General features: G+C 38.0%; 1 protein-coding gene across 8 annotated transcripts in view; it reads left to right on the forward strand.

Moving 5' to 3' along the window:
• The window catches only part of Ttk (TTK protein kinase), a 41,185-nt gene extending 29,946 nt beyond the window's left edge, over positions 1–11,239 (forward strand). For all 8 annotated transcript variants that reach the window (XM_027411042.2, XM_027411039.1, XM_027411035.1 and 5 more), the window contains exons 16-22: positions 35–186; positions 1,457–1,581; positions 3,374–3,454; positions 7,716–7,892; positions 8,238–8,322; positions 8,846–8,943; positions 10,796–11,239. In XM_027411042.2, the coding sequence (XP_027266843.1) occupies positions 35–186; positions 1,457–1,581; positions 3,374–3,454; positions 7,716–7,892; positions 8,238–8,322; positions 8,846–8,943; positions 10,796–10,879 (802 nt within the window). In that variant the 3' untranslated portion in view covers positions 10,880–11,239. The remainder of the gene's footprint in view (positions 1–34; positions 187–1,456; positions 1,582–3,373; positions 3,455–7,715; positions 7,893–8,237; positions 8,323–8,845; positions 8,944–10,795) is intronic.
• The last annotated feature ends 1,710 nt before the right edge of the window (positions 11,240–12,949 follow it).

The following is a 12,949-nucleotide window of genomic DNA, read 5'->3' on the forward strand; positions in this document are numbered from 1 at the left end:
TTGTTTTGGTGCTTCTGTTCATTTTTAACTGCAGTGAAATCACAGAGCAATACATCTACATGGTAATGGAATGTGGAAACATTGACCTGAATAGTTGGCTTAAGAAGAAAAAATCCATCAATCCGTGGGAACGCAAGAGCTACTGGAAAAACATGTTGGAGGCAGTACACACAATCCATCAGCATGGTTATTTTAAAATCTCTTCACATATGTAAAGTTAAAATAGTTATTAACTCTGTCATCCTAGAAAAGTGCTCTTATTTTATCAGTACCTACCTTTAATAATTAATTAGAAGTTCATTTAGAGATGAAGGAACAAACTCTTTTTTTTTTGGTTTTTTGAGACAGGGTTTCTCTGTGGCTTTGGAGACTGTCCTGGAACTAGCTCTTGTAGACCAGGCTGGTCTCGAACTCAGAGAGATCTGCCTGCCTCTGCCTCCCGAGTGCTGGGACTAAAGGCGTGCGCCACCAACGCCCGGCTCAAACTCATTTCTGAAGACTCAGAACAGAAACTTAAATTTGCACATGTGCAATGTAACTTTATCTTCCTCCATATTAACAGGTGCTTCTTACCTTCAAGTCCTTGGATTGTAGTAGGTCCTAGACTTGAGGCTCTGGGCATCCTAAAAATAGGAGGGTATTGGTCAGTGCTTCAGTCTCCAGATAATTTTTTTTTTTTTTTTTTTTTTTTTTTTTTTTTTTTTTTTTTTTTTTTTGGTGGTGTTTGTTTTCTGAGACAGGGTTTCTCTGTGTAGCTTTGGAGCCTGTCCTGGTACTCACTCTATAGACTAGGCTGGCCTCGAGAATTTTCTATTTTCTTGTGTCAGAGTTTTGTTCTTTATTTTTTATGTTTTACTATTAGTCCTGTTTTTTGGGTTTTTGTTTTTTTTTTTTTTTAATGTAATGTGTTCTTAGTTCTTTCAGAGCTCTCTGCTCCTAACCTTGTCTTTAAAACAAACTTGTTCAATTTAGTATGTTTCCTCTGCTTCTCTTTTTACAACCTAAAAATAATTAGTCAGTGATTAGGATTCTTGGGTGGTGTGTGAAGCATTTGGTCTTACTGGGGGGGATTGGTGATGCTCTCCTGGGCAGTGTGAAGCAGTGTTCCAGCACACACTGACAGCCAAAATGCCTGGCTTCAACTCCCCCTCACTTTAGGGCTAGGTCCTGTAACCTTGAGCAATTCACTTAAAGTCAAATTACATTAGAGTCCTCACCCTTAAATTGAGGATGAAAATGGTACTTACTCATTTACTCAGCATTGCAAACAGGTCTAAAGTATTCATTACAGGTGACAAATTTAAAGTGGCCCCTGGCACACTGTATTTGCTAAGAAGATTTAGACTGTGTAATAAATGAATATTAACATGTTGACTAGTTAAAAGAATCAGCCTGACCCAGAAAACATTCTGTAGAATGTTTTACTTCATCTAACATAATGAATTTTATTTTGAAGGCATTGTTCATAGTGATCTGAAGCCTGCTAACTTTCTAATAGTTGATGGAATGCTAAAGCTAATTGATTTTGGGATTGCAAATCAAATGCAGCCAGATACAACGAGCATTGTGAAAGATTCTCCGGTAGGACACCTTTTTACTGTTTTTGGTTGTGTTATAGTGTTTTGAACCAGTGTTTCATATAACCTAGAATGGCCTTGGCCTTGCTCTGTATCAGTGGCTAGTCTTCAGTTCCTAATCCTGCTGCCTATGCCTGCCAGGTGTGGGATTACAGGTGTGAGCCCAATGCCAGACTTCAGGTAGAACTTTTAGTGTTGGCTAGTTACTAAGGTTTAGTTCCCTTTTATATGTTAAGTGGTTTGCCATTATTATATTTTTTACTGGCCATGTTTTTGAAAAAATTTTTGAAGTTTTTTTAAAAGAATAGAAACTATGATTATAAAAGATTCAAAACTGGCCGGGCGGTGGTGGCACATGCCTGTAGTCCCAGCATTCGGGAGGCAGAGGCAGGCGAATCTCTGTGAGTTTGAGACCAGCCTGGTCTACAAGAGCTAGTTCCAGGACAGTCTCCAAAGCCACAGAGAAACCCTGTCTCGAAAAACCCAAAAAAAAAAAAAAAAAAAAAAAAAAAAAAAAGATTCAAAACCATGGTCAATTTGATTTAGAAAAGCAGTTCAAAATCAGACAAATATATCAAGGAGTTTTGAATGATTTTTCTCAAAGGTGAGGCAGAACAGAGAGGAGTTGCATGGTCTCCATTGTCCTGTCTTTTCTTAGTGCTTAAGTTGGGGGAGATTTTTAAGAGCCTGTTGGAAATATGAAAACATTCCATCAGGCTACATTAAAAAAAGAATTGTTTTATTTACTATTTGTGGTGTGTGTGTTCAAGTGCAAGCATGCTACTGTGCATTTAGAAGTCAGGATAGCTATCTATGGCAGGATCCTACCATGCAGGCATTTTCTTCTTTTTTGTTCTCAGAACTAAAGCAGTGGTTCTTTTTTTTTTTTTGGTTTTTCAAGACAGGGTTTCTCTGTGTAACTTTGCAGCCTATCCTGGCACTCGCTCTGTAGACCAGGCTGGCCTTGAACTCACAGAGATCCCTCTGCCTCCCGAGTGCTGGGGTTAAAGGCGTGCACCACCAATTCGCCCCCCACCACACCACCCCCCCCCCCCCCGCCCCCCCCCCCCCCCCCCCCCCCCCCCCCCCCGGGCAAGTGAAGTGGTTCTTAACCTTCCTAATACTGCAACCCTAATACAGTTGCTCATGTTGTGGAGACCCACAACCATATAGTTATTTTCATTGCTACTTTGTAACAGTAAGTTTGCTACTGTTATGAATTGTAATGTGGATATCTGATATGTGACCCCTGAGAAAAGGTCATTAGACCCTCCCCAAAGTGTGTGTGGGGGGGCTGCTTATTAAAAGATTATGCTGTATCATTTCTGACTGTGGAACTTCTTATATGGTTTAGGTTTCCATCCCATCTTAGTCTGGACATAGGGGCCGAAGAATATTGGGAGATAAAGCTTACTGGTTTTTATTTATATATTAATTTGTTAGTTGGTGTACTGAAGGGGGAAAAATGTTGAATTTATTTGAATGTGGAAGTGAATGATACTCAAATCCCTCAGAGCTCAGAATGAGCCTAGACAGTTGTAAAGGCAGATAATACTGGTTCCCTAACACAGTTACAGACAAATGCACCAGTTCATTCTGAACCCAACTTGTTTTTGTTGGAATTGCAATGTGATCTTGCATATATATTTATATTCTTGGGAGTTATTTGAATTTTTCAAGTCTGTCTCTTAAATCACTAGTTATCATCCAAGTGTCCAAGAATCTGACATTTATGTGTTTATAAATCTAGAAAGATGTTTTCATTGATTTCTCTTTTTCTGTGATTTGACAAATAGGTTGGCACAGTTAATTACATGCCCCCAGAAGCAATCAGAGACATGTCTTCTTCAAGAGAAAATGGGAAAGTCAAGACCAAGGTACTGGAATAGCTCACTCACCTGACACCAGTGGAATGCACCTTTTGCAAGTTGTTTTTTGATTCACTTTCACCATTCTTTTAGGTTTTTTGTTTGTTTTACTATTTGTTTTGTGCGGTGGTTTTGCCTACATACATTATGTCTGTTCACTGCATGTCTGAAGTGTTCCTGGAGACTGGAAGAGGCCATTGCGTCCCGTGAGACTGGAGTTAGAAGGTTGGGAGCTGTGGGGTGGGTGTTAGGAATGGAGCCCAGGCCCTCTGGAGGAGCTGCCTGTGGTCTTGACCACTGAGCCATCTCTAGCACCAGTTCCTCCATTCTTTATTGACTTGAGATTGTCCTTTGATGCTGTTCTTTTGTATGGTGGTTCCTCACAGTGTGCTCATATAAAGTAGACCTAGGGAGAGCTTTTTGAGGTTTTCAGTTAAAGACAATTTTAGCAAATAGCTCTGATTTAGACAGCAGAAATGATATTCCTTGATGTCCTTTGGACTCTTTTGTTTGTTTTCTTTCTAATTTTTTACATTTATTGTTTTTGTAGTATTGGGAATTGAAACTCGAGTCTTGTGCATTTAATAATCATTTCTTGTGAATTCTACATTTCCAAATTTAGCAGGATATATAAAACTTCCTAGTCTACCGGTGGGGTGGCAACTTTATTTCAGTCTTGGTGAGTGCTGTTATCTTCCTTGATGTCCCCTATCAGAGGCACATTTTCTCTGCCCAGGATATGTCAAGCTACCAGGCTAATCTTTACACTGCCATAGTATTTGCAAGAGCACTCACTTGGTCCTAGTAACCTTCATGCCCATAAGCCTGCTTCTTCAGCAGTGACATAACTTACCTGGTTCCACTCTGTGAGTTGGACTTGTGAATAATTTGTATTTTAAAAGAAAAAAAAGAGGGGCTGGAGAGATGGCTCAGAGGTTAAGAGCTCTTGGCTGCTCTTCCAAAGGTCCTGAGTTCAATTCCCAGCAACCACATGGTGGCTCACAGCCATCCGTTATGAGATCTGGTGCCCTCTTCTGGTGTGCAGATATACATGGAAGCAGAATATTGTATACATAATAAATAAAATCTTAAAAAAAATAATAAAAGGCAATTTGATAGGAACATCCATTTAAGAAAAAAAAGAATAACTGAGAGAAAAAAATTTCATTGCAGCATCTGTCTGGCTCACCATTGTGTAAATTTGCTTTTCTTCTATAGAAACTATGGTTTTTAGGTAGTTATTCAAAGAATTTGGATAAAGTCTGTTTATATGTCCATGACTGTGTCTGTGTGTGTGTGTACTTGCTTGTGCGCTTGCGCTTTCGCTTGCTTGCGCTTGTGCACTTTATCTTCTGAGTGTGGGCACGTGTACCATAGCACATGTAGTCGGCAGAGGGCAACTTTGGGTATCCGTTTTCACCACCCATCTTGTTGGTAATAGTGTTTTTGTTGCTGTATGCCGATGTGTACAGCAAGCTAGCTGACTCCCAGCTTTGGGGTTTATTTTGACTCTCACTCCTGTCTTACCCTAGGTTGCCATGCCTGGCTTTACATGGGCTCTGGGCTCTGGGCTTTGGGTATCTCTCAACTCAGGTCCTCACGCTTGTGCAGCAAGTGCTATGCCCACTGAGCCATCTCCCCAGCCCAGCTTACATGAAACATTGCTGAATATTTTGTCTTACAAAGTTATTTTCATAATTGTTTGCCTTCTGATTTCTTCTCTGATTTTTTTTGTTTTGTTTTGTTTTGTTTTTTGTTGTTGTTGTTTTTTCAAGGCAGGGTTTCTCTGTATTGTTTTGGAGCCTGTCCTGGAACTCGGTTTGTAGACCAGATTGGCCTCAAACTCACAGAAATCCGCCTGCCTCTGCCTCCCAAGTGCTGGGACTAAAAGGCGTGTACTACCAATGCCTGGCTCTTCTCTGATTTATATTTACTGCCTTATTATTAAGTTTTCTTTAGACTTCCTATGGTTTTGTTGAACTTAAAAAAAAAACAGATCTTCTTTATTAACAATTTCTATTTCACTTTGCTTTCCAGTTTGTGTTTTTGTCTTTGTTAGGTGTTTGGTTATTTGTGCTTTTTTTTTTACATACTCTGTGTTTTGTTTTATTTTGCTTTGCTTTGCTTTTGCTTGACAGCCTTGACTGGCCTTGAACTTGAGGCAAGTCTCCTGCATTGGCTTTCTGGAGTGATGGGATCATATGGGATAGGTATTACATTGCTTGAGTTACTACTGACAGCACCCAGCTAAATATTTTCACCTTTTTGGGGGCGGGGGTAGTGCAGGAAACTAAACCTAGGGATCTTGTGTTTGCCTCTTGAGCGATCTTTCCTTGTGCACTCTGGTTATTTTTCCCTATCTCTTAATTTAAATCATAAATGATCTGGATTTGGTGTTTATACTTAGATTAAAACTACTAATTTAACTGGGTGTGGTAGTGCAAGCCTGTAAACGTATAATCCACCATTGAGAAGCCAAGGCTAGAGGGTCATGAGTTTAATGACACTGGGTTATGTAATATGACCTTGCTTTTAAAAAGACAAAAAATTTTACTGAGTTTTAATTTGGCTATTATTTACAGGTTTTATAATATTTTAAATGCCTATAAATTTCTAAGGTTTGTAATTTCAGTTAAAATTTGTCTCTTTTGTATTTTCGAGGCAGGTTTCTCAGTGTACCCTTGGCTGTCCTGGCACTCGCTCTATAGGCTAGGCTCAACTCACAGAGATGTGCTTGCTTCTGCCTCCCGAGTGCTAGGTAGGATTAAAGGCGTGCACCACCACCGCCCAGCAAAGTTTGTCTATTTTAATTTTAGGTTTTAAATTATACCTAGAGGTTATATAATTCTTTCAATTGTCAACTCAGTGATTTAACATACAATGGCAAATTCCTCCCCCCCTCCCCATTTTCTGAGACATAGTCTCCTTATTATGTCTGGGGTAGTCTTGAATTCTCAAATCGCCTACCTTAGCCTTCTCAAATGCTAGGATTACAGATGTGTGACACCACCTGGCTCAGTGTTCAATGATACAGTAACATTTTAAAAATTCTTCCTTGGGGCTAGAGAGAGGGTTCAGTGGTCAAAAGCAAGTTCTGCTCTTGCAAAGGACCCAAGTTAAGTTCCCAGCATCCATGTTGGGTAGGTAGCTTTATATAACTCCAGCTCCAGGGGATCCAATGCCCTCTTCTGGCTTCTGTGGACAACCATACATACAGACATAATTATTTTAAGTTTATCCTTTTTCTTAGTTGGTTAAAATAGCTTTCTCTTCTTTACGTGATGTTTTGATCTCGTTTCCTGATGTTAATTTGTAGTTTTACTTTCTTCTTTTTTAAAAAAAATAGGTTTTGAATTTCCCTGTTTTTTTTTTTTTCTTCCCCCATCCTTCACCAGCTTTCTATGTATCATTTGGCTTAGATTTATTCTTTGAGGAAATTATATGTTCGTGTTGCTATCCTTCTCCATTTTCCTGTTGCTGCGATTGTTCCTAGTGTGACTTAATGCCAGGAACATTTAATAATATTGGGCTTGTGGAGAATGTGTGATACTTACTGGTACTTATTCAGAGACTCCTGTGGGCTGAAGAGGTGGCTCAGCAGTTAAGAGTACTTTCTGCTCTTGCTGAGGACCTGGGCTTAGTTCCCAGAGCTCAGGTCCACACACAGACACATAAAATAAAAATAAATAAATAAATAAACCTACAAAGAAAAAGAGACTTCTCTGTGATTGATTATGTTCAGCTTATTTAATACCCATAACCATATACCTTATTTTATTTTTACTGTTGGTAATTAAACTTGGGGTTTTATACATGCCCAGGTTAGTGATCTGATCCTAACTCTGTCCAGCCTGCTTCTATGGTTGTACTCTAGAGATTAGGGTTGTGCAATTCAAATGACCTTTTAAAATATAAATATATACATATATGTATAATGAGTTCAAATACAAATGTGTTACAACCCCATCATTCTGGGACAAACAAGTAAATTCAAATTTATGGGTGTGTTATTTTTTAGTGTTATATTTTCACAAAATGCCAAGAATTTCTTTATTTTCTTTAAAAATAGTTGTTTTTCAAAGGTTTAAAGTTAGTTCTTCTATAAAATGATCAAATGAAAACTAGGAAAGGATGTTTTGTCATGTAAGTGTAATCTTATACTTTGATACTCATTGAGGTTTTAAGTATCGTTAGTGTTACAGATATATAACATTCTTATGTTACATTTTGTATTTATATTAAATAAAACAACTTTTCTTCTCCTACTTAGATAAGCCCTAGAAGTGACGTTTGGTCCTTGGGATGCATTTTGTACTATATGACTTATGGGAAAACACCATTTCAGCATATCATTAATCAGATCTCTAAACTACATGCCATAATTGACCCCAGTCATGAAATTGAATTTCCTGATATTCCAGAAAAAGATCTTCAAGACGTGCTAAAGGTAACATTAACAGTATGTGGATATAGGAAGATAATGTCTCATAATTTCATGTTTGTTTAAAAGAAATAGTTGAGGTAATTGGAATTATTCAGCTATCTTGAATATAGCCTAGTAAGAGGACTTCCTAGTGGGATTGTTTTTAAAGCATGCTTACCATGAAAGGTGTTTTTTAATTTAATGAATACTTGGGAATTTCTAAAAGGTGACTCAGAGAAAACTTCTTACCATTATCTGAGTAGGATGTCTGGTGTAGCTTCTATAGTATGATGCCATTTGGAACGCTACTTTGTTAGTAACATGTATGAAAACTTGCTCTTTTTTTTGTTTTGTTTTCTTTTTTTAAAGCGCTGTTTAGTAAGGGACCCTAAAGAGAGAATATCCATCCCTGAACTGCTCACACATCCGTATGTTCAAATTCAACCCCACCCAGGTACTGCTTCCTTAAAGGTTACTGCTTGCTAGATTATCAGCATGAATGGTGTGTTAACTAGAAAACCAGAATCTGAATTGGCTACTCCCTTATACCCTGCCTTCTTCAAGGAAGTTGATATTTTGCTAAATAATAAAGTTAATAACATTGACTTTTTAAACTATGTTACCTAATCTTCCCTATCCTACATATGGGATCGTGATAAATTACTACAATGCCCATAGTAGTATGTATTCTTTTGTTGTTGTTGTTTTGGGGACAGAATCTTACTTTTATAGCCTAGGCTGGCCTTGAATTCATGATCCCTTTCCCCTGCCTCCAGAATGAAGTTCTTTTGTTTGTTTTGATTGGGGGTGGGGTGTTTCCTCTAACTTAGATTAGTACTCCTACCTCAATAATACTCCTACCTCAGCTCCTGGGGTCTGGGATTACAGGCATGTACCACTTCAGAGTGTGCATTCTCAAATGAATTTATACTATTCTTATTAGTACCAGCATCTTGTTGATTATATTCCTTTTACAGGCAGCCAGATGGCTAGGGAAGCCACTGATGAGATGAAGTATGTTCTGGGTCAACTGGTTGGTCTGAATTCTCCTAACTCCATTTTGAAAGCTGCCAAAGTAAGTGCGTCTACATTAATTTCATGTTTTAATATAGTGCAATGAGTTAGACACTTAAAGAATCATATAGCCAAAAAGGAAGTTAACTGTTCACATCTATGGTGAAATTCATTTCTTTAAGTTGGTACTTACTTACTTACTGTTTCTGATTTGTGTTATTGTTCTTAGGGTTCCAAGCTGGAATAAATAGGAATTTATCTTTTTATTTATTTATTTATTTTGTTGGGGGGCGGTTTCGAGACAGGGTTTCTCTGTGGCTTTGGAGCCTGTCCTGGAACTAGCTCTTGTAGACCAGTCTGGTCTCAAACTCACAGAGATCCATCTGCCTGCCTCTGCCTCCCAAGTGCTGAGTCTAAAAGCGTGTGCCACCACCGCCTGGCAGGAATTTATCTTTTAAACTTTCTCAACGACATTCTTAGCACAGCTCTAGAAATCATTTCTTCTAGCCAATTTTTAATGCAACCTTAGGAAAATGGCAGTAATTTTCATATGCAATAGTTTCTGTAGCAATTGGCACATTGCCCAAAGCACATCTCATGCTTGGCAACTTCCTGGGATTTTCTCCATGGTGGTGATGAGGTTTGATTTTTTTGAGTGTTGAGACAGTGTTTCACTATGCAGCCTCTGTAGCCTGGATCTTAGATAGACAAGGCTAGCCTTAAACTCACACAGAGAGCCACCTGCCTCTGTCTCTAGAGTAGTGGGATTAAAAATATGAGACACCTCACTCAGATCCACAGTGTGTTTGGATATCATTGTTATTGTAATTTCAATGTCTATGATTGCTTATCAACTAGATTAGCTACCAGACAGTTACAGATTAGATATTTGAATCATAATAACATAAAATTATGGAAATTTGAACTAATAACATTTGTTCTGTGGATTAGTGTCCAGCTAACCTATATATGGGCCCATCTTGGAATGAATTTATTATATATTCTCTATACTACATATATTCGTGGGACCTTGGACTGTTTTTTCTTTAGATGCTAATGACTGAATCATTAGCTTTGGGGTGTTTAAGTTGAACAAAATGCCTTTATATTCATTGCTTTTTATTTCATGTCTCCATATTTTAAGATCATAATAGTGTATTATTCAAAATGTTCTTTTAAATAAAATTAAGGTGAATTAATCATCCCATCACTGAGATTTTATATTACTTGATGGCAAATATATCTTTCAACTTCGTAAGTTAGATGTTGACTTAGCCTTCAGTCTTTTTTTTTAATACATATCTTTTAATGATTCAGTTGCCCCTGTATCCATGAGTTCCCTATCTAGAGTTAACTGCAAATCAAAAACATTCTGAAAAATAATTTGTGTGTACTGGACATATTGTTGCTCTCTTGTTGATTCTGTAAAAATGCAATAACATAATTATATCATGTTTACATTGTATTAGTTATAAGTATTAATTAAAATACTCAGCAAGATATGTACACATATATGCAAATGGTATGCACATTCTGTAGGGGCTAGAACATCTGTCAGGTAGGAAACCTGTTAACCAGTCCTTTAATGGTACACCAAGGGACCAGGGAACCTAATTTGACATATTTGCATAGTACTTTTTATGTCTTCGTTCATTGGTGTAAATAGCTTCTGAAATTATATATTATTTCCTAAGGGATATTTGATATATAGGGATCTATGAGCAAGTTATTTTAAGGAAATGTTAGGGGCTTTCAGTGGTCTCATAGGCCTTCGTATTTGCCTATTGTGCTATATTATAATTCTCTTATGGAAAGATTGAGCTGTGTTTCTTTGTATCCTGAAAAATCATCTTTACTGATCTAATAATACATTGAGCTCAAATGTTGAAAATCAGATTTGTGATTTATTTCAGACTCTATATGAGCGCTATAATTGTGGTGAAAGTCGAGATTCTTCATCATCCAAGACTTTTGACAAAAGGGGAGAAACAAAGTGACCCACAGCTATTCACAAACCAAAACACTAAATCTGTTCTTCTGTAATACTCTTGAATCTATGGAAATCTACATTAGGAAACAACTTTGCCTGAATTTTACCAATAAAAGCTTCAGTAAATTATCTTAAACAAACAAACAAACAAACAAAAAACTGTAAAGTTAACCACTAATGGCACTGTATATATTAAATTATAGAATGTGCTTTTGTTTTATGCTTTTCTGTAAATTTAATCTGTCTGGTAACATTTCATGCTTGAAGCAGTGGGGGAACCTGGACTGTCGAAGATCTCTGTAATTGAAGATGGTGTCTACTGTGAAGACCTATGTAAATAAAGCTTATCAACATGAGAGACACCACAGTCCCAAAGGCCTACAATTGTTTTCTTCAGTTTAGTGTGTTATTAGCATGGTAGCAAATTCTTAGAAGAACCAGATTAAGAGTAGACCTTAGTAAATAAAGTATAACAGTTAAATTTCCAAAGGGTTTAAGGTTGTAAATAGGCTGGGTGGTGGCAGCAGTGTACAACTTTAATCCCAGCACTCAGAAGGCAGAGGCAGGTGGATCTCTGTGAGTTCAGGCTAGCCGGATCTGCAGAGCTAGTTCTAGGACAGTCAGGGTTAAAAGAAATTGTGTCTCACAGAAAGCAAAAGCAAAAAAGAAAAACAGCAACAACAACAAAGATTGTAAATAGATAATTATCTGAGGCCCTGATTCCATCTATAGTGTTTGTTCTGCATGAGTTTTTTCAGTTCTGTCTTTGACTTTTCGTAGTACATGTGGGTTTTGGTGCCCAGAGTATTGTCTTGGAATCTGTGGTGAAAGTTGTATAGTTATAGTTTGCATGCCATTATTGAGTACTTTTTGGTAATGGATTATTATAAATGTGGCCACAGTGTGTGAACCTGTCTTTCTCTTGTTCCCTGCCCCTCCCCGAATATTGGGGATCAAACCTAGAGCCTTACAAGAATCACACTATATGTGTGACTGTTTCCAAACCAGAATTTGAAATACTTCCCTCAAATATTTCCAAATATATTCAACTTTGCTTTGCTTGAACATGGTATTAGTTTCTAAAATAATAATTTATTTAGACCCTTTTTCTGATTTTTCAAGACAGGGTTTCTCTGTGGCATGGTGCTAGCTGTCCTGGAACTTGCTTTGTAGACCAGGCTGGTCTCAAACTCACTGAGACCCGCCTGCCTCTGCCTCCCATGCTGGGATTAAAGACTTGTGCACCACCCCTGCCTGGCTTAAAATAGACTTTTTTAAAGAGCAGTTTTAGGTCTACAAGAAAGTTAAGCAGAAAATACAGAACTCCTATGTGTCCTTTACCTTCTCTTACAGGCTGCCATCACTTTTGGCATTGTCATTATCAGTGATACTTTTTGTTACAGTCTGTGACTAAAAATGTGTAATGTATATAAGGTACATTCTGTGGACTTTGACATGTGTAATGCAGGCATTTATCCTGCAGAATGGTTTTGGTGTCCTTGCCCCTAACTCTGGGGAGACACTGCTCTTCATACCTTGTTATTTTTCCAGTCATAGTCAAGTGAGATTCTACAGTCCTGGAAATGCTGATGGGGAATTCCAGGACCTCATAAGCGGTCCCCTTAGGCGGGCCTCAAGGGTAAGCATATACTTGAGTTGCTCACCCTTCTGTTCAGGCAGCCAAGGAAGGAGCCTCTTTCTAGTAAACTGACTGTAGCCTCAGATGTGACAAGTACCGCTTCCATTGCTTCTGACAGACACTTGGTCACAGTAATTAGAACACTAACAAGTGAAGCTGTCATGAGGTGAGATGGTAGGAATTTCAAGGGAGCAGGTTTGGATTTCTGTTTGTTGTTGTTTTGAGATAATCTTGCTATGTATCCCAGACTGGAATGCTCAACCCTTCCATCTCTGCCTATCATAAATATGTGGTTCCATGACCAGCCTAGAAAGCAGATTTTGATAAAGGTCAATTTTACTTTGCATTTTGATTTGAGATGTCTGTATGAGCATTCAAGTGGAGATATCAAATAGTTAATTGAATGCATAACTTGTGGTTGAGAATGAATGAATCGAG

This window comes from Cricetulus griseus, chromosome 4 (genome assembly GCF_003668045.3).
Source record: "Cricetulus griseus strain 17A/GY chromosome 4, alternate assembly CriGri-PICRH-1.0, whole genome shotgun sequence".
Taxonomy (NCBI): domain Eukaryota; kingdom Metazoa; phylum Chordata; class Mammalia; order Rodentia; family Cricetidae; genus Cricetulus; species Cricetulus griseus.